Source organism: Mesoplodon mirus, assembly GCF_964341445.2.
Source record: "Mesoplodon mirus genome assembly, chromosome: 13".
NCBI lineage: Eukaryota > Metazoa > Chordata > Mammalia > Artiodactyla > Ziphiidae > Mesoplodon > Mesoplodon mirus.
The window spans coordinates 66,216,891-66,239,798 of NC_138989.1; the positions used below are offsets into that span (position 1 = coordinate 66,216,891).

The 22,908-nt window shown below is 40.9% G+C and overlaps 1 protein-coding gene across 1 annotated transcript in view; it reads right to left on the minus strand.

Annotated features, from left to right (window-relative positions):
- Positions 1-22,908, minus strand: part of MYO5B (myosin VB) — a 385,760-nt gene that overhangs the window by 200,846 nt on the left and 162,006 nt on the right. Inside the window, exons 3-4 of the mRNA XM_082641132.1 lie at positions 12,194-12,365; positions 5,895-6,039 (exon numbers count right to left, since the gene is read on the minus strand). Coding sequence (XP_082497258.1) covers positions 5,895-6,039; positions 12,194-12,365 — 317 coding nt within the window. The remainder of the gene's footprint in view (positions 1-5,894; positions 6,040-12,193; positions 12,366-22,908) is intronic.

Here is a 22,908-nt window from a genome sequence, read left to right on the forward strand (position 1 = left end):
AGCTGCACTTCCCCTCCCCGGGACCCCGAACAGGAGTGGTCCCATCTTTCACTATTAGTCACAGCTCAGCAGAACAGCAGAGCCAGATGGAAATGTGCGTGCTCTATTACCTTGGCTACCCAAGCAAATGAATTTGCTCTGCAGTGTCCCCACTCTCTTTCAGGAAAGAACACAAAAGCTTAAAAAAAAAAAAAAAAGGATCAGACCTGGGGAGCACAACAAGGTGGCCCACTCCTACCAGCAGAGCTACAAAATACACCAAAACTCTAATCTCACTCTGGAATTTAGACACTTTTGAAACATTAAGGCAAAAGGTCTATCCTTCGGTCCTCATGGCCCTGAGGACCAGAGTTTGCTCTGCTTTGGGAAGACTACCTGGGGCCAGTCGACAGGCACCAGTGATTGAGGGAGTACAGTTTCTCAGCAGGTACAAAGGGCTTTGGGGCAAAGAGACCAGGTCTGAATTCCAGCTTCAGCATCTACTATCAATCATTACACAGAGGTCATTGAAACAGGCAAGGTATTTCCGCAAGAATCTACTCATGAGAAGGTGTTCTCATCCTTGGAAATGGTATAGCAATATGGAGAGAAGGAAGCGATTTTGAAATAGGGCCCATCAGAGAAAAATTGGTCTTTGAACATCCCTTGTGTCATATCATCTCTTTATCGAACAAGCTCTAAAATGTCTCCATTGCTCTAGGCCAGCATTTCCCAAAGAGTCCTTGAAGACAGTTTTGTGTCTAAATATGATTTGCAAACCCAGCATAATGCATCCCCATCGTGGAGACTCAGGATGCATGTCAACATAACTACCCTGAGAAGCCCCCTGCCCTGAAGGCAGATGGTTCACTTGATTAATCCAGGGTTTCCAAGAGTCGTTTTACCATCTCTGTACCCTTTGTTAATAGAACACGCTTTTCTCTCAAAGTTCACCCCGGCCTTCAGAGGCCTCCACCGTCTGGCCACCCTGCCACCCTGCCTCTAACTGTACCGTCCACACAACCCCAACGCAGACGCACTTACCACATAGGTTAAGCTTTCCTGGGTGCTGGTTCCCTAACCATGCCTTTTGTGAATAATAGCTTTTTTGAGATACAGTTCACCGAACACACGGTTCACCCATTTAAAGTACACAATTCAATGGGTTTCAGGGCATCTGCGGAGCTGTGCACCCACCCACACAATCAGCTGCAGAAATTTTCATCACCCGGCCCCCACCATCGCCACCACTTAAAAAAACAAGACATCCTCATCAGCAATCACTCCCCATTCCCCTCAAACCTCCAGCCCTAGGCAAATACTAATCTACCTCTGTCTCTATATTTGTCTACTCTGGACATTTCATATAAGTGGAATCGCACAGTATGGGTTCTTGTATGTCTGGCTTCTTTCACTTAGCATATTTTCAAGGTTCATCTCTGTATCAGTATTTTGTTCCTTTTCATGTACCAAATAATATTCCACTGTATGGCTATAACCACATTTTATTTATCCATTGGTCAGTTGATGGATATTTAGTTTCTTCCCCACCTTTTGGCTACTGTGAATAATTCTGCTATGAATGTTTGTGGATGAGTTTCTGGGTGAACATGTTTTCATTTCTCTTGGGTACATACATGAGAGTAGAATTGCTGAGTCCTGTGGTAACTCTGTCTAACCTTTTGAAGAACTGCTGGACTATTTTACAAAGCAGCTGCACCATTTTACATTCCCACTAGCAGCGTATGAGGATTCTAATTTCTCCACGTCTTTGCCAACTCTTGTTGTTATGGCTTTCTGATGACAAACATCCCAGGGGGTGTGAAGCACTATGTCACTGTGGTTTTGTGACCGTACTTTTTTTTTTTTTTTTTGCGGTATGCGGGCCTCTCACTGTTGTGGCCTCTCCCGTTGCGGAGCACAGGCTCCGGACGCGCAGGCTCAGCGGCCATGGCTCACGGGCCCAGCCGCTCCACGGCACGTGGGATCTTCCTGGACCGGGGCACGAACCCGTGTCCCCTGCATCGGCAGGCGGACTCTCAACCACTGCGCCACCAGGGAAGCCCTGTGACCGTACTTTCTGATGCCCCACTGTTAGGGAAATGATCACTCTAATCCACCCATCTAGAGTTCTGCTTCTCACTCTACATATCCTACCAATTCATCAAGATCCAGCTTAAATGCTACAGTTTTCTTGGCCCAGGTGTGACAGTCATCTCCAAACGCAATTCAAACAACGCTGAGCATGGCTTCAATTTACATTCCTGCAGTTACAGGCTTTTTGGCCTACTGTGTCCTCTCTCTCCAACCAGACTAGACCGTTGGCGCCTTAAGAAGTGGGGAGTGGTCTCACATTTCTTAGTGTTCATTCGGGAAGGAGCCTTTCAAATAACTGATACTTCACAAACGTTGGCTGATATGACTTAACCCAGGAGCTGAGGATGGAATCAGGGGAGGTAAAAATGAGGGAATGGGCATTTTGGATCTTGAACAAGGGAGGAGCAGAAATAAAGTGGCGGTCAGTCTCCTTTCTCACGGGAACTATAGTTTCTTATGTGGAAGACAGAATTCACGAATTTGATGTTTTATACTAGCTTAGCCTTTTTATTCACTGTGAATCTCCGTTTACTCTCAAGCCTAGTCTTGAAGTCAACAGGGATAGGGACAATGAACCAATCATCTTGTTATTGTGTCTCCTCAACCCTTCCATCCAGCACAAGATTCTGGATGGAAACCTCAGGATGGGGATGAAGGTCTGGATTTATCCCTTCGAGCTTTGACAGACTCCTCCCACACACTCAAAGCATCAAGAATTGGAGTGTCCCAGTGTGAACGACATGAAGAAAGAAAATCCAGTGTCCAGTGAATCAAGAGAAAGAATTGCTGAGTCCAAGGCCAACTGACTCAGAGCCACCAAAGACTGGGAGTCATTCACTTTAGTTTCTGGTACCCTTTATTTTGCCCAGCGGTTATGGAGGCTCAGATTCAAAGCAAACTGTGTTAGACTGTGGCTACTTGATCCACATAACAATTAATTCAAAAACTACTGATGAGTCAGGAAGAGCACAATCCAGTTGGCAAGTATTGTTAAATGAACGTGTTCTAGTATTCAAAGTTGACAGAGAAGGCCCATAATGGAAATGCAGCAAAAACCGTCCCTGCATCTGACCAGTGGGTCTCCCTCTTTCCCTGCAAAGATTCTGCTGGTGCTTCTAATATGCCTCTCAGATCAATAGCAGAAACCATGAGCTGCTGACAACAGAACTTATACAAAAATAGCTCTCTCTCCTGTGGCCACGTGTGCTGGCCTTATGCTTCTAATGCACGTTCATGAGCAAAAACTGCACAAGAATTTCAGCAAAATTATTTGGCTACACCCTAGGACTCAGTGGGTAAAACGATTATAAACCTTAGCGCTTTAAAGAAAATCCTTGAGAAAGCAACTCCTTGTCCAACTTTAACATCCAAACCCCTTAATCATCAAATGCATTACCACAGGCAAGATCATATCACCACCACCTTGGATGCCCACACCTGCCTTTTCCCTCTAACAGGTGTGAACAAGGACCCAAACAAGTGAAATAACCCAAGAGTACAGCTTCCGGCATGGAAAGGAAGGTAGGTATTTAATCAAGAGGATCTACGGTATGGATAAAAGTGGAGGCTAGATGTTTCTCAAAGCTGTAGGGGAGCCTCAAGAAGTCTGATAAAGAACAGCAACTTCTGATCCATCTAAGTGCAACTGGCTAGGAGAGGAGAATGGGATGAAAAACAAACATCAATGACATCCATGAAAGGACAAGCCTCAGGGAGCTGGCAGAACCTTTAGCATGGTAGGAAGTCGTCAGAACCAGGCCATACTCACCTTCCATTTTAGAGCCATAAAGAAACCATCCGTAAAGGAGGAAGGATAATCTTCTTCACATGAAGCAAATGATGACTTGGCTTAAGTGATTCTCCCAAGACGTAGAAGCCTGTCCAGACCCCAGGTCCCCCTCCACTGTGCATACACCTGAGCGAGGTCGTGTGCTGCATCACGCTACCCCTCATCCTTCTCCACATGTGATCTGACCTTGAACTACACTTCAGTCCAGAGGTGTGTGCCTCAACAGCTTACCAAGCTAAGCGGCTCCAGGTCAAGCCCTGATAGCAGATGAACATAGTATGTGGTCGTTTTATGGCATCAGAGAGATCAAAGGTCATGACCATTTTAGCTCCACAATCTATCACATTTGGGAGAAATAAAATGGTTGTAGATCATTCTACTTATTGTATTGCTGTTCTCCAATCACTGCTTATATTGAATACGGTCACTGTGTATCCATAAGGAAGCAGACCTTTTACATACTGATCTCCACAGCCAGCAATAAAACATTATAAATTAGTAAGGAAACTTATATAACAGTCTTTCCTCATGGAAACTTTCTTTGGGCTGAAAATTACACTCTGATATCCACCGAAGCACAGACCACCTTAAATGGGATTCTTTCTCACTCCTCTCACTAAATTAGCCTAAGCAGCCCTCCTCCCCACAAAGGACTCCTACCTTTCCTGCTAGCTCTGTAAGATATTCTCTAGAGGTGGCAAAAAAGATTTAGCTGAAAGGATCCAGCATTTTTCTGTTAATTGGAAAAATGCATTTCCACCAAAACTTTGGTAAAACTATCTTTCCCTATACTATATCTTGACAGTTCAAGACCAACACTGTGGTGGTTAATTTTATGTGTCAACTTGGTTAGGCCACAGTTCCCAGACATTTGATCAAACATTAGTCTGAATACTACTATGAAGGTGTTCTTTTTTTTTTTTTTTTTTGCTGTACGCGGGCCTCTCACTGTTGTGGCCTCTCCCGTTGCGGAGCACAGGCTCCGGACGCACAGGCTCAGCGGCCATGGCTCACGGGCCCAGCCGCTCCGCGGCATATGGGATCCTCCCAGACCGGGGCACGAACCCGTATCCCCTGCATCGGCAGGCGGACTCTCAACCACTGCGCCACCAGGGAGGCCCGAAGGTGTTCTTTTCTAGATGAAATTAACATCTACATCAGTAGACTTGGGTGGGCCTCACCCAAGCAGTTGAAGATCATAAGAGAAAAAAATTTGACATCCCCACCGAAGAGAATTCTGCTAGTAGAAAGCCTTCAGACTCAAAATACAGTATTTTTTCCCTGGATCTACAGCCTGCCAGCCTACCCTGCAGATTTTGGACATGCCAAGCCTCCACAACTGCATGAGCCAATTCCTTAAAATAAAAATCCCTCCCTTTACATACACACGCACGCATGCACACACACACACTCCATATTGGTTCTGTTGCCCTGCAGAACCCTGACCGATACACTCACCTAGCCCACCTTCTGACGAAACAGACCTGTACCTATCTTTCAGAGTTCGAAAATCAGACCTGCTTAAGTGCCTAAACAGAACTCCACTTCCAGGCTAAAAACCTGAAACCACGATGCATAACTGCTAATTTGAAATTTCTATTTCTGCCCCAAATGCCTGGCATCTCAAGAAGTTGTCAGAGTCCTGGTTCCTTCAAAAGAGAGCCTTCAGTGAGTTCTGCAAAATGAACGGTGATGGTATAAAATGGATTCATTACACCTGGAGGGGAGGAGAGAGGGCCAAAAGAAAGTCAAGGAGACATGAAACACTAGGCATTAACTGCATTGCTCAAAACTGAAATAAGTCTAAGGAGCCACTGTCCTCCAAGCCAAGGTTCAGGTTCACAAGAATAAGATGAAGACATGAGGAAACATGGTAAGAAAAGAACCTGAGCTGGTTTGGTTCCCAAGACTCTTTCTCAATCCCAGAATGACCACTCCACCACTAAGAAAAAGCAGCCGAAGAAGGCAGAAACTCCCTTTTCTTCCCTCGGACTACCCAGGAGGACTTCTGGGCTGAGGTTATTCTTACCTGGCCATCTGCTTGTAGGCTTCCTCGGCCACAGCAAAGATGTGAGGGTCCATATCCCCCATGTTTTGGCCACTGTAGGCATAGATGACATCTTGACCATAGATTGGCAACTGTTCATAAGGATTAATGGCAACAAGCACGATCCCTGCAAACAGAAAATGCAGTCAGATTCTGAGAGCGCAATGGCCTCCTGACGAGCTTTACAGGCCCCTGTTCATATGCATCAGAACTAAAGAAGGAAAGAGGAACAGAATGAGTCTTAACCAATCACTCAACTAAATCTAGACGTATGTGTGTTTATCAGGCACTCTGCTAGGCCCTGATGGAGAAAAGAATGACAGGCCAGGCCTCCAAAATGCCCTAGAGCATGGAATAAGCACATGTGCATGGGCATGCGTGCACACACACAAACACGCACGCACAAATGCTCAACAAATTGAATTCATAAAATAGACATGTACAAAGTGTTGCAGGATCAGAAAGAAGAGGGTACTTAACCCTGCCAACAGGTGTCAGGCTTAAAAAAAAACTCTCAGAATTAAAATCTAAAAGAGGGACTATTAATTTCTCATTTGTATGTGGGCTGTCTTAACTAAAATATAAACAACTTGCGAACAGGAAATATGATTTACACATCGTAATGTCAAATCTTGGCTCAGCCAATTATTTTTCATTTTTTATTTATTTATTTTTTAACATCTTTACTGGAGTATAAATGCTTTACAATGTTGTGTTGGTTTCTGCTGTATAACAAAGTGAATCAGCTAAACGTGTACAGATATCCCCATATCCCCCTCCCCTTGCGTCTCCCTCCCACCCTCCCTATCTCACCCCTCTAGGTGGTCACAAAGCACAGAGCTTATCTCCCTGTGCCATGCATCAGCTGATTATTAATTGTGTGACTTTGCCAAATTACTTAACCTCTGAGTGCCTTAGTTTCCTAGACCACAAAATGGGGATAATAAGTGCATTTCCCTGGTTATCCTCAGGGTAAAATGATTAATAGAGAGAACATTCACACCATTCAGATTTGCAGAGTAAGCACTGAATGTTGGCTATTTTTTATAGTCTCACATCACACTATATCATGCATTATCTTTCACTTCACTATTTTTCCCATTTTGTGTCCCCCAAAGGACATATTGCAGTGGTGGACTCAATAACTACATGTTGAATGAAGAGTTAGCAAATCCTCTCACCCTGAAGATCTTTTACGGAAGGGCAAGGTAAATTGATATTTGAGGATGTGAAGAGTGAGAAAAAAACAAATTCAATATTCAACATAAGACAAATTCATGCCTTTTTCTTTCACATAAACATATTCTGGATCTCAAGGGAACCACTGATGGGTACAAAAAATGTGAGCTTTTCCAGTCATTTGGGAAAGAGAAGGCAAGAATGGAAAGGGTCACTGCCAAGATGGGAGAGCGCCTACACTGTGCTCCCTTCTGGTGTTTGAAAAGAAGCACAGTCAAGAGAATGAGAAGACAAGCCATAGACATATCTGATAAAGGACTGTTACCCAAAATATACAAAGAACTTTTAACACCCAACAGTAAGAGAATGAACCATCTAATTAAAAAATAGGCAAAAGACCTACACAAATACCTCACCAAAGAAGATATAGAGATGGCAAATAAGCATGGGAAAAGATGCTCCACATCGTAAGTCATTATGATTTAATGCAGATTGAAACACCAATGAGATACCACTATACACCTATTAGCATGGCCAAAATCCAGAACACTGGCAAGGTCAAATGCTGGCGAGGATGTGGAGCAAAGGAAACTCTTATTTCATCACTGGTGGTAATGCAAAAGGGCACAGCCACTTTGGAAGTTTTTTATGAAACTAAACATAATCTTACTATATGATCCAATAATCACACTCCTTGGTATTTAGCTAAAGGAGTCAAAAACATATCCACACAAAAACCTGCACGTGGATGTTTATAACCGCTCTATTCATAATTGCCAAAACTCAGAAGCAACGAAGGTGTTCTACAGTAGGTGAATGGACAAACTGTGGTACATTGAATAATGGAATATTAGTGTTATAAAGAAATGACTTATCAAGACATGAAGAGACATGGAGAAAACTTAAATACATATTACTAGGTGACAGAAGCCAATTCAAAAAGGCTACACACTGTGACTACACCATATGATATTCTATAAAGGCAAAATTATAGAGACAGTATAAAAACTCAGTGGTTGCCAGGGGTTAGCGGGGAGAGAGGGATGAACAGGCAGAGCACAGATGACTTTTAGGGCAGTGAAACTACTGTTATGATACCATAATGGTGGCTACATGTCATTACACACTTGTCTAAACCCGCAGAACATACAACACCAAGAGTGACCTAATGTGAACTATGGACTTTGGGTGATAGCGATGTGTCTCTGTGGGTTCATCAATTTTAACAAATGTTTCACTCTTGAGCAGAATGGTGATAGTGGGGAAGGCTCTGCATGTGTTGGGAAAGGGGTTATATGGGAAGTCTGTGTACCTTCCACTCAGTTTTGCTCTCAGCCTAAAATTGCTGTAAAACGTAAAGTCTATTAAAAGGGGAAAAAGTACGAGAGAGAGGGAGAGAGAGAGAAAGAAATGTGAAACTTAATAAACCACGTTAACCAAGTAAAGAAGAAAGGGCAAAGAGAGGAAAAAGACAAAGTCCAAAGACAAAGTCCTCTTCAGACGAAAGTTTTCCTGAAAATACAACCTGGAATGAAAAATAAGGCCCAGAACTGAGAAAAACTCCAATTAATAAGAGAATTCTCCAAGTCATTCGCCTTAAAAACAGCCTCTCATGTTCTACTGGTTACTGAGAGGTGTATAAAACCCTAGTTCATTCCATTCAAATTTTGATATTATACTCTGAGGTCACACATTTCCTTAAAATGTCTCAGACCCCTCCACAGCAGGTAAGAGTGCTTCCTGATGACTTAGAATTCTGCGTTACATCAGTCACTCTGAAAGCTGAAGCTGGAGGAGCCAAAGTACGCTTGGATAAATACATACAGACACCCGGACCTCTCTTAGAAGGAATGCCTGTAAAAAGCGAAGCTGGTGGTCATTTATCCCTTTCTCCAAAAAGGGAGATTTTCAAAAATCTTTTTGAAAAAAAACACAACACTTACTGAGGGCTTCCTTCAAATAAAACTCTCACTAACAACTGGGGGAAAGGAGCTTTGGGAAACTCTCTCAAGCACTGAAATCAACATGGTATTTCCAGCTCCCGAAATCTGGCATAAAAGCTCACCCTAACTTAGCAGCCAGCTGGCCAATTCCAAACCAAAGTGGGATATCACAATGAAAAGAACCCTGACCCCGAGGGCTCACCTAGGATCACAGATAAGACCAAGGTACTGAAGTACAAATGGGACAACCCCCCACAAAGAAGCCCTCAGCTGACTCTGCAACCAGATCCTAAAATGTTTTGCCCCTCAAATGACAATATATATAGGGTTCTTGTTTTCACCATACCACTTAATGATAGTCTAAAAAAGAGAAGCCAAAATTTGGGATGGGGGAAATTGAGAAATTTCAAGAAAAATGTGAGAGAAATTTTAGGACATTTCTTTAAAACATTTGTCATGGCACATAAATCATACCAATGTTTTCTTAGGTCAGTCTCCCAAGACAATAGAAATAAAAACAAAAATAAACAAATGGGACCTAATCACTCTTACAAGCTGTTGCACAGCAAAGGAAACCATAAAAACTGAAAAGACAACCTACAGAATGGGAGAAAATACTTGTAAACAATGCAATCAACAAGGGCTTAATTTCCAAAATATACATACAGCTCATACAACTCAACAACAAAAAAACAGACAACCCAATCGAAAAATGGCAAAAATTAAAAAAGACCTAAATAGGCATTTCACCAAAGAAGACATACAGATAACCAATAGGCACATGAAAAGCTCCTCAACATCGCTAATTATGAGAGAAATGCAAATCAAAACTACAGTGAGGGGCTTCCCTGGTGGCGCAGTGGTTGAGAGTCCGTCTGCCGATGCAGGGGATGCGGGTTCGTGCCCCGGTCTGGGAGGGTCCCACATGCCGCAGAGCGGCTGGGCCCGTGAGCCATGGCTGCTGGGCCTGCATGTCTGGAGCCTGTGCTCCGCAGTGGGAGTGGCCATGGTAGTGAGAGGCCCGCATGCCAAAAAAAAAAAAAAAAAAACCTACAGTGAGGTACCACCTCACACCAGTCAGAATGGCCACCATTAAAAAGTCTACTAATAACAAATGCTGGAGATGTATGGAGAAAAGGGAACCCTCCTACACTGTTGGTGGGAATGTAAGTTGGTGCAGCCACTATGGAGAACAGTATGCAGGTTCCTCAGAAAACTAAAAATAGAATTACCACATGATCCAGCAACCCCACTCCTGGGCATATATACAGACAAAACTGTAAGTCAAAAAGATACATGCACCCCTATGTTCACAGAAGCACTATTTACAATGGCCAAGACATGGAAACAACCTAAATGTCCATCAACAGATGAATGGATAAAGATGATGTGGGGTGTGTCTGTGTGTATGTGCGTATATGTATATGTATGTGTGTGTATATATATATGAATACTACTCAGCCATAAAAAAGAATGAAATAATGCCATTTGCAGCAACATAGATGCACACAGAGATTATCATACTAAGTGAAGTCAGAAAGAGAAAGACAAATACCATATGATATCACTTATATGTGGAATCTAAAATATGGCAAAACATAAACCTACCTATGAAACAGAAAAAGACTCATATATATAGAGGACAGACTTGTGGCTGCCAAGGGGGAGGGGGAGTGGGGTGGAGGAAGGATGGACTGGGAATTTGGGGTTAGTAGATGCAAACTACTACATATAGAATGGATAAATAACAAGGTCCTACTGCATAGCACAGGGAACTATATTCAATATCCTGGGATAAACCAGGATATTGAAATTAACACAATATTGTGAATCAATTATATTTCAATTAAAAAATAAATTTAAAAAAAACATTTGTCATGGTTTCTGATCATGAATTCAACAAATATTCATCATACACATGTTTGTACATGGGCAAGTGAGAAGGTCAGACAGAAAGGCAGCCCTTTCTCAAGCAGAAAACAAAAACACGCATCCCAACGTTCACTGCAGCACTGTTTACGATAGCCAAGACATGGAAGCAACCTAAATGTTCATCGATAGAAGAATGGGTAAAGAAGATGTGGTACATATATACAATGGAATATTACTCAGCCATTAAAGAGAATGAAATAATGCCATGTGCAGCAACATGGATGGACAGAGATTGTCATACTGAGTGAAGTAAGTCAGACAGAGAAAGACAAATATCGTATGATATTGCTTATATGTAGAATCTTAAAAAAAGGGTACAAATGAAGTTATTTACAAAACAGAAACAGACTCACGGACTTAGAGAATCAACTCACAGTTACTGGGAGGAAGTGTGGTGGGGAGAGATAGTCAGGGAGTCTGGGATTGACATGTACACAAAGCTATATTTAAAATGGATAACAAACAAGGACCTACTTATAGCAAGGGAACTCTGCTCAATGCTATGTAACAACCTAAAGGGGAAAAGAATTTGAAAAAGAAGAGATACACATATATGTATAACTAAATCACTTTGCTGTACACCTGAAACTAACACATTATTAATCACCTATACTCCAATATAAAATAAAAAGTCAATAAAGGGCTTCCCTGGTGGCGCAGTGGTTGAGAGTCCACCTGCCAATGCAGGGGATGGGGGTTCGTGCCCCAGTCCAGGAAGATCCCACATGCCACGGAGCGGCTGGGCCCATGAGCCATGGCCACTGAGCCTGCGCGTCCAGAGCCTGTGCTCCACAACGGGAGAGGCCACAACAGTGAGAGTCCCGAGTACCGCAAAAAAAAAAAAAAAAAAAAGTCAATAAAAAACAAAAACAAGCCAGCTGTATGTTTGCATCAGTGCACTCCACAGTGAGAGCAAATGCCTGAGCTAGCACATTGGGACGGATTTACTGCTTTCCTACTGATTCCAGGACTGTGCCTGACTATCAAGCCACAAGGTGTGGCCCATTTCTTCCCTGCTTGAGCTGTGATTAACACCAATCCTCCCACAGAGAGGTATGCAGCCTAATTAAGCCACATTCACTGACTGCAAACATTTCAAGGGTCTCAGGTGAGAGGCACTTATAATGAGAGTGAAAGTAGGACTCTTAACCACTGGAATTTAACACGTAAAGTCTAAAGATTGTAAGCACTTTCAAACACACACAGCCAATAGATACCCCCACTTACCACAGTACGTGTAGATATGGTTGGACTCCAGGAAACGGACCTTTAAATTATGTAAAACTGCAGGCTCATGTAGATAGCTAAGGGCAGTTAGGTCATTTTCTCCCACCAGGATATCTGGATTCCGCAGGAAGGGAAGCTGGTTGCTTTGGACATCAATGGGGTATTCCCGAATCTAAGGAAAGGCAAGTGACAAACACAAAAAGGCAGAGTTATGAAGCATTTAGCCGGTATTCAATGTCCTGTCTTGTTGGCTAGGATCGCTACCCTAACATGATCATAAGTGAAGATAAATAAGACGTTTTAAACAAAGCCAGTTGAACAAAATACCTGTGTTGCCATAAGTGACAAGCTCAGGTAGACAATGTGCTGATAACATAATCCCAGTGTATCAAGGTAAAAGACTGAATGACATGAAAACTTCAGGAAGCACAGGTAGATTTAATAAAGTGTTCTTCGGCTTCTCAATGCACAAACACTGAGTCTTTAGTACTGGTTGCCGTACTGTTCTTTCTCCCATCCAGGAAAGCTTCTTTGGTTTGCCCAATTTGATGCTGCTATCTCTTTACTCTCTCTCCCATCATCCAACGCACTCACTTTTTTTTTTTTTTTGGATTACCTTACAACTAGCAAACTGCTCTCCATAATTCCATTCAAGTTGTACACATATTTTTCCCCAACCTAACTGTGAGCAGTAATTTTACTTTAACCTAAAGTATAATAGGAGCTTGAGGTGTGTGTGTGTGTGTGTCTGTGTGCGTGTGTAATTAGGGACTATGACTACACATCCTAAAGTCAAATCTCAAATACAAGGTGTTATCCTTGTACTCTCAGCATACATAGCACGTGGACTACATAAATACACAAAATACGTTTAGTGACAGGATATATAACTGACTACCTGTACACATGTAATTAACACAAAGATGTCATTAAGAACAGTCAGCTCTACCCACCACCAGTCCCTCCCATCAAGCCTCTTAGACAGCCTCATCCACCACAGGGTAGACAGCAGAAGCAAGAAGAAGTACAATCCTGCAGCCTGTGGAACAAAAACCACATTCACAGAAAGATAAACAAGATGAAAAGGCAGAGGGCTATGTACCAGATGAAGGAACAAGATAAAACCCCAGAAAAACAACTAAATGAAGTGGAGATAGGCAACCTTCCAGAAAAAGAATTAAGAATAGTGATAGTGAAGATGATCCAGGACCTCGGAAAAAGAATGGAGGCAAAGATCGAGAAGATGCAAGAAATGTTTAACAAAGACCTAGAAGAATTAAAGAAAAAAAAAAGAGATGAACAATACAGTAACTGAAATGAAAACTACACTAGAAGGAATCAATAGCAGAATAACTGAGGCAGAAGAATGGATAAGTGACCTGGAAGACAGAATGGTGGAATTCACTGCTGCAGAACAGAATAAAGAAAAAAGAATGAAAAGAAATGCAGACAGCCTAAGAGACCTCTGGGACAACATTAAACACAACAATATTCGCATTATAGGGGTCCCAGAAGGAGAAGAGAGAGAGAAAGGACCCGAGAAAATATTTGAAGAGGTTATAGTCGAAAACTTCCCTAACATGGGAAAGGAAATAGCCACCCAAGTCCAGGAAGCGCAGCGAGTCCCACACAGGATAAACCCAAGAAGAAACGTGCCGAGACACACGGAAATCAAATTGGCAAAAATTAAAAACAAAGAAAAATTATTGAAAACAGCAAGGTTAAAAATGACAAATAACATACAAGGGAATTTCCATAAGGTTAACAGCTGATTTCTCAGCAGAAACTCTACAAGCCAGAAGGGAGTGACATGATATACTTAAAGTGATGAAAGGGAAGAAACTACAACCAAGATTACTCTACCAAGCAAGGATCTCCCTCAGATTCGATGGAGAAATCAAAAGCTTTACAGACAAGCAAAAGCTACGTGAATTCAGCACCACCAAACCAGCTCTACAACAAATGCTAAGGGAACTTCTCTAAGTGGGAAACACAAGAGAAGAAAAGGACCTACAAAAACAAACCCAAAACAATTAAGAAAATGGTCATAGGAACATACATATCGATAATTACCTTAAACATGAATGGATTAAATGCTCCAACCAAAAGACACAGGCTTGCTGAATGGATACAAAAACAAGACCCATCTATATGCTGTCTACAAGAGATCCACTTCAGACCTAGGGACACATACAGACTGAAAGTGAGGGGATGGAAAAAGATATTCCATGCAAATGGAAATCAAAAGAAAGCTGGAGTAGCTATACTCATATCAGATAAAATAGACTTTAAAATAAAGAATGTTACAAGAGACAAGGAAGGACACTACATAATGATCAAGGGATCAATCCAAGAAGACATAACAATTATAAATATATATGCACCCAACATAGGAGCACCTCAATACATAAGGCAACAGCTAACAGCTATAAAAGACGAAATCGACAGTAACACAAAAATAGTGGGGGACTTCAACACCTCACTTACACCACTGGACAGATCATCCAAAATGAAAATAAATAAGGAAACAGAAGCTTTAAATGACACAACAGACCAGATAGATTTAATTGATATTTATAGGACATTCCGTCCAAAAACAGCAGATTACACATTCTTCTCAAGTGCACACGGAACATTCTCCAGGATAGATCACATCTTGGGTAACAGATCAAGCCTCAGTAAATTTAAGAAAATTGAAATCATATCAAGCATCTTTTCTGACCATAATGCTATGAGATAAATGAATTATGGGGGAAAAAACGTAAAAAACACAAACACATGGAAGCTAAACAATATGTTACTAAATAACCAAGAGATCACTGAAGAAATCAAAGAGGAAATCAAAAAATACCTAGAGACAAATGACAATGAAAACACGACGCTCCAAAACCTATGGGATGCAGCAAAAGCAATTCTAAGAGGGAAGTGTATAGCTATACAAGCCTACCTCCAGAAACAATCAAAATGTAAAATAAACAATCTAACCTTACACCTAAAGGAACTAGAGAAAGAAGAACAAACAGAACCCAAAGTTAGCAGAAGGAAAGAAATCATAAAGATCAGAGCAGAAATAAATGAAATAGAAACAAAGAAAACAATAGCAAAGATCAATAAAACTAAAAGCTGGTTCTTTGAGAAGAGAAACAAAATTGATAAACCTTTAGCCAGACTCATCAAGAAAAAGAGGGAGAGGACTCACATCAATAAAATTAGAAATGAAAAAGGAGAAGTTACAACAGACACCACAGAAATACAAAGCATCCTAAGAGACTACTACTAGCAACTCTAGGCCACTAAATGGACAACCTGGAAGAAATGGACAAATTCTTAGAAAGGTATAACCTTCCAAGACTGAACCAGGAAGAAAGAGAAAATATAAGCAGACCAATCACAAGTAATGAAATTGAAACTGTGATTAAAAATCTTCCAACAAACAAAAGTTCAGGACCACATGGCTTCACAGGTGAATTCTATTAAACATTTAGAGAAGAGCTAACAACTACCCTTCTCAAACTCTTCCAAACAACTGCAGAAAAAGGAGCACTCCCAAACTCATTCTATGAGGCCACCAACACCCTGATACCAAAATCAGACAAAGATACTACAAAAAAAGGAAATTACAGATCAATATCACTGATGAATATAGATGTAAAATTCCTCAACAAGATACTAGCAAACAGTCCAACAACAGACTGAAAGGATCATACACTTCATGATCAAGTGGGATTTATCACAGGGATGCAAAGATTCTTCAATATATGCAGATCAATCACTGTGATACACCATATTAACAAATTGAAGAATAAAAACCATATGATCATCTCAATAGATGCAGAAAAAGCTTTTGACAAAATTCAACACCTATTTATGATACAAACTCTCCAGAAAGTGGGCAAAGAGGGAACCTACCTCAACATAATAAAGGCCATATACGACAAACCCACAGCAAACATCATTCTCAATGGTGAAAAACTGAAAGCATTTTCTCTAAGATCAGGAACAAGACAAGGATGTCCACTCTCACCACTATTATTCAACATAGTTTTGTAAGTCCTAGCCATGGCAATCAGAGAAGAAAAAAAAATAAAAGGAATACAAATTGGAAAAGAAGAAGTAAAACTGTCACTGTTTGCAGATGACATGATACTCTAGAGAATCCTACAGATGCTACCAGAAAACTACTAGAGCTAATCAATGAATTTGGTAAAGTAGCAGGATACAAAATTAATGCACAGAAATCTCTGGCATTCCTATACTCTAATGATGAAAAATCTGAAAGAGAAATTATGGAAACACTCCCATTTACCATTGCAACAAAAAGAATAAAATACCTAGGAATAAACCTACCTAGGGAGACAAAAGACCTGTATGCAGAAAACTATAAGACGCAGATGAAAGAAATTAAAGATGACACCAACAGATGGAGAGATATACCATGTTCTTGGACTGGAAGAATCAATATTGTGAAAATGACTATATTACCCAAAGCAATCTACAGATTCAATGCAATCCCTGTCAAATTACCAATGGCATTCTTTACAGAACTAGAACAAATCATCTTAAAATCTGTATGGAGACAGAAAAGACCCCAAATAGCCAAAGCAGTCTTGAGGGAAAAAAAACGGTGCTGGAGGAATCAGACTCCCTGACTTCAAACTATACTACATAGCTACAGTAATCAAGACAATATGGTACTGGCACAAAAACAGAAACATAGATCAATGGAACAAGATAGAAAGCCCAGAGATAAATCCAGGCACCTATGGTCAACTAATCTATGACAAAGGAGGCAAAGATATACAATGGAGAAAAGACAGTCTCTTCAATAAGTGGTGCCGGGAAAACTGGACAGCTACATGTAAAAGAATGAAATTAGAACACTCCCTAACACCATACACAAAAATAAACTCAAAATGGATTCAAGATGTAAATGTAAGACCGGACACTATAAAACTCTTAGAGGAAAACATAGGCAGAACACTCTTTGACATAAATCACAGCAAGATCTTTTTTGATTCACCTCCTAGAGTAATGGAAATGAAAACAAAAATAAACAAAGGGGACCTAATGAAACTTAAAAGCTTTTGAACAGCAAAGGAAACCATAAACAAGATGAAAAGACAACACTCAGAATGGGAGAAAATATTTGCAAATGAAGCAACTGACAAAGGATTAATCTCCAAAATTTATAAGCAGCTCAGGCAGCTCAATAGCAAAAAAACAAACAACCTAATCCAAAAATGGGCAGAAGACCTAAATAGACATTTCTCCACAGAAGATATACAGACTGCCAACAAACACATGAAAGGATGCTCAACATCTTTACTCATTAGAGAAATGCAAATCAAAACTACAATGAGATATCATCTCACACCAGTCAGAATGGCCATCATCAAAAAATCTAGAAACAATAAATGCTGGAGAGGGTGTGGAGAAAAGGGAACACTCTTGCACTGCTGGTGGGAATGTGAATTGGTACAGCCGCTATGGAGAACGGTATGGAGGTTCCTTAAAAAACTACAAATAGAACTACCATATGACCCAGCAATCCCACTACTGGGCATATACCCTGAGAAAACCATAATTCAAAAAGAGACATGTACCAAAATGTTCATAGCAGCCCTATTTACAATAGCCCGGAGATGGAAACAACCTAAGTGTCCATCATCGGATGAATGGATAAAGAAGATGTGGCACATATATACAATGGAATATTACTCAGCCATAAAAAGAAATGAAATTGGGCTATTTGTAATGAGGTGGATAGACCTAGAGTCTGTCATACAGAGTGAAGTAAGTCAGAAAGAGAAAGACAAATACTGTATGCTAACACATATATATGGAATTTAAGAAAAAAAATGTCATGAAGAACATAGGGGTAAGACAGGAATAAAGACACAGACCTACTAGAGAATGGACTTGAGGATATGGGGAGGGGGAAGGGTAAGCTGTGACAAAGTGAAAGAGCGGCATGGACATATATACAGTACCAAACGTAAAACAGATAGCTAGTGGGAAGCAGCCGCATAGCACAGGGAGATCAGCTCGGTGCTTTGTGACCGCCTGGAGGGGTGGGATAGGGAGGGTGGGTGGGAGACGCAAAAGGGAGGGGACATGGAAACATATGTATATGTATAACTGATTAAATTTGTTATAAAGCAAAATAAATAAATAAATAAATAAATATAAAAAATAAAAAAAAATAAAAGATAGAGTTTCTGCCCCCCAGGAAAAAAAAAACATCACTAATTATTAGAGAAATGCAAATCAAAACTGCAATGAGGTCTCACCTCACACCAGTTAGAATGGGCATCATCAGAAAATCTACAAACAACAAACGCCGGAGAGGGTGTGGAGAAAAGGGAACCCTCTTGCACTGTTGGTGGGAATGTAAATGGATACAGCCACTATGGAGAACAGTATGGAGGTTCCTTAAAGAACTAAAAGTAGAATTACCATATGATCCAGTAATCCCACTACTGGGCATATACCCAGAGAAAACCATAATTCAAAAAGACACATGCACCCCAGTGTTCATTGCAGCACTATTTACAATAGCCAGGTCATGGAAGCAACCTAAATGTCCATCGACAGACGAATGGATAAAGAAGTTGTGGTTGGGCTTCCCTGGTGGCGCAGTGGTTGGGAGTCCACCTGCCGATGCAGGGGATGCGGGTTCGTGCCCCGGTCCGGGAAGATCCCACATGCCGTGGAGCGGCTGGGCCCATGAGCCATGGCCGCTGAGCCTGTGCATCCGGAGCCTGTGCTCCACAATGGGAGAGGCCACAACAGTGAGAGGCCCGTGTACCGCAAAAAAAAAAAAAAAAAAAAAAAAGAAGTTGTGGTACATATATGCAATGGAATATTACTCAGCCATAAAAAGGAACGAAATTGAGTCATTTGTTGAGACATGGATGGATCTAGAGACTGTCATACAGAGTGAAGTAAGTCAGAAAGAGAAAAACAAATATCATATATTAATTCATGTATGTTGAACCTAGAAAAATGGTACAGATGAACTGGTTTTCAGGGCAGAAGTTGAGACACAGATATAGAGAACAAACATATGGACTCTAAGGGGGGAAAACCGTGGTTGGGGGGGATGGTGGTGTGCTGAATTGAGCGATTGGGATTGATATGTATACATTGACGTGTATAAAATTGACTAATAAGAACCTGTAGTATAAACAAACAACAAAAAAACAACTAATACTAAACATTCTTTGGGTTATTTGTATGGAAATATGTTAATGTAAATGTTTCAGACATTACATGAAATTTCTAAAAATCTTATATGTTCCGGCATAATGTTATAAGTCCTAATTCTAGTTATTACTTTAAAATGTGTATCTCAGGGCTTCCCTGGTGGCGCAGTGGTTGAATGTCCGCCTGCCGATGCAGGCGATATGGGTTCGTGCCCTGTTCCGGGAAGATCCCACGTGCTGCGGAGTGGCTGGGCCCGTGAGCCATGGCCACAGAGCCTGCGCGTCTGGAGCCTGTGCTCCGCAATGGGAGAGGCCACAACAGTGAGAGGCCCGCGTACCGCAAAAAAAAAAAAAAAAAAAAAAGGTGTATCTCATAAATAACTAAATTTCCTTGTCAACTGCATTATTATGAACTTTCATCAAATCTTTAACCGTGGTCATTTTTAAGTCTTTTGTCATTTACAGACAGTTCTGGGTGTACTCTGATGCTTTTGCAAATATGTTCCTATAAAAGGGTTTCATCTTCAAGGAATTCATGGAAAAGACTCTGACAAGTACAGGTTTCTGGTAACTGACTATACTGCTGAACTGAATGAATAAGCATTTTCAGAACTCTAATGGAAAACTGATGAGTTCATAAAAGTGCTAACAAAAGATCACGATGAAAAAAAAATTAATTACATGGGACTAAGCGAACTGATGAGGCTGATTATAATTTTTGTGACTTTCTGTTTGAATAAAAAAAATTCCACAAGGACTCAGAGGCAAAAAATATACAAGTCAATTTTCACTGCAAAGTAAAGGAGCTGTTACAGTGGAGGATTCCTGGACTGAATGTCAATATCATGACATAGTGTGAGTGTGTTTCGTGTTTGGTAATTGCGATCATTGTTGCTTTTGTTGTGGTCACCCATTTACAATGCTTGGTGTCAGTCTATCTCTTGTAAAAATAAAATACAGTGTGTGTGTGTGTGTGTGAAAAAAAGATGTAATTAATAAAAAGGTAGTGTTCTTTAACATTTAAACAGAAGGAACTTGACTGTTGCTTACCATGTTTTATCTGAGTGTTAAATTTCTTATGGTGTTCTTAAAAATCATCTGAGAGCTTGTAAAAAGAGTTTCCTTGGGACTTCCCTGGTTGTCCAGTGGCTAAGACTCTGCACTCCCAGTACAGGGGGCCCAGGTTTGATCCCTGGTCAGGGAACCAGATCCCACATGCCGCAACTAAGAGTTCACATGCTGCAACTAAAGATCCCACACGCCACAAGTAAGACCCGGTGCAGCTAGCTAGCTAGCTAGCTAGCTAGGTAAGTAAGTAAATAAATAAATAAGTTTCCTCAACACAACTTATGTTCAGCAGCTCTTGGGCAGGGACCAGGAATATCAGTTGTTAAAAATCCCCATGTAGTTCTGTACAGGTGGCCTATGGATCATATTTTTTTTAATTAATTATTTATTTCTGGCTGTGTTGGGTCTTCGTTGCTGCATGCAGGCTTTCTCTAGTTACAGCGAGCGGGGGCTACTCTTCCTTGCAGTGCACGGGCTTCTCATTCTGGTGGCTTCTCTTGTGGTGGAGCACGGGCTCTAGGCGCATGGGCATCAGTAGTCGTGGCACAGGCTCAGTAGTCGTGGCTCGTGGACTCTAGAGCACAGGCTCAGTAGTTGTGGCGCACGGGCTTAGTTGCTCCGCGGCATGTGGGATCTTCCCGGACCAGGGCTCAAACCCATGTCTCGTGCATTGGCAGGCAGTTTCTTAACCACTGCACCACCAAGGAAGTCCTTATGGATCATATTTTAAGAATCACTATTCTATACAAGTCTTTCAATGCTCTCTCCTGTCCCACTTTTAGAGGGACTTGTACTACCAGATATTAAGGTATATTATTAAAGCTACTATGGCATTGGTTTAAATTAAAGTACTGTGGTAATGGTTTTAAAATAGACAGATAAACGAAACGTAACAGCAGATCCAGAAATAAATGCAAGCACATATGGGTAATTTATTCATGATGACATTAAAATAGCAAATAAATGTTAAAAGGGATTTTTCAGTAGTGGTAGGTAAACTTGCAGCCATTTAGGAAAAAAAATTGAGACCGTGTTCTATTCTCCCTCATATTAAAATAAATTTTAGATGAAAAAAAATAAAAATTAAATGAAAAAAGAAAAATAAAACCAACCAATAAGAAAACAGAAATTAAATGAAAAAAGAAAAATAAAACCAATAAGAAAATGTGGGCAAATCTTCGTAAAAGCTTTGAAAGGAGTACCTTTAAGGGGTGAGACAAAAGACAGGACAATGTAGGGAAATATTCATTAATTTGACTATAACCTAAAACTTTAAAGCCATCATAAAACACACCATATGTAGAGTAAATTGAGAGAAGGGAACAGTTATTCTGCATTATTTAATAGAATATTCTTAACATCCAAAGAGTAAGAAATCAAAAAGAAAACCAATACCCTCACAGAAAATTGTGCACGGAATACAAGTCACAAAATAAGAACTACAAATGGACGATATGTGAAAAACTATTCAACTTCACCATTAACAAAAGAGATGCAAATAAAAGATTATTAGCACCACTATCCATCAGCTAAGCAAAAGTACATAAAAACTGACACCCAGAACGGCTGTGGGCAAAAAGGGTTCAGACTGATTTAACTTTTCTGGAGGGCAGGTGGCAACACCTTGTCAAAATTTTTCATAAATATATTCTTCCTTGGCCCCAGGAGACAATCTTACAAATGAGCAAATGTATCAACTCCCAAAGCTGTAAATACAGAAGTAAAGCACGACACAGCCCGATATTTACGGTCAGGCAGCACCCACAGCATTCTGCTGCATCTAACAAGAGGCATGTTACAGAATGAAATCTATAATAGGACTCCATTTATTTAAAACTGTATATTAAAGTCTGACTGAAATAACCTCCCAACAAAATATCAATGGTTACCTATGTTAGTGAGGTTTTCTTTTGTACAGTTTCCTGTTGTTGGGATTTTTAAAATATTAATCAAGGCTCTTTTCTTTCTGTGAAAAAGCTCTTTTATTCTTATCAAACTTACTTCATACTGGAGACCAGCAAACAACTATCATGAAGATGCAGATAAAATTTCCAAGAGGTGGGAAACAAGGGGGAAATGGAGACCGCTGAGAGTTGATTTTTATTTCATTAAACTCTAGAATTGCTCCCTTACCCCCTTCATCTCCAGCAGAGTGGGTGGTGTCACTGGGACTCTAACCAGACGTTCCTCCCTGAGCCCTCTGAAAGACTTCCCAATGCGGATGTCCCTTTGCCCAGCAGGAGCACGTCTGCTCTGGTCTCCTGCATGGCTCTCCACCCCGCCTCCCTGGTAAGCAGCACAGAGACGGCCCGGTGCAGAGCCACAGAGCTCCCCCACACAACCCCTCATTTTTCAGATCAGAAAGCTGGGACCTGAGCCTGGTATCTTTAAACCCTGAGGCAGAAATGCTGGCATTCCATATTTTCTCAGATGAATCTCCCC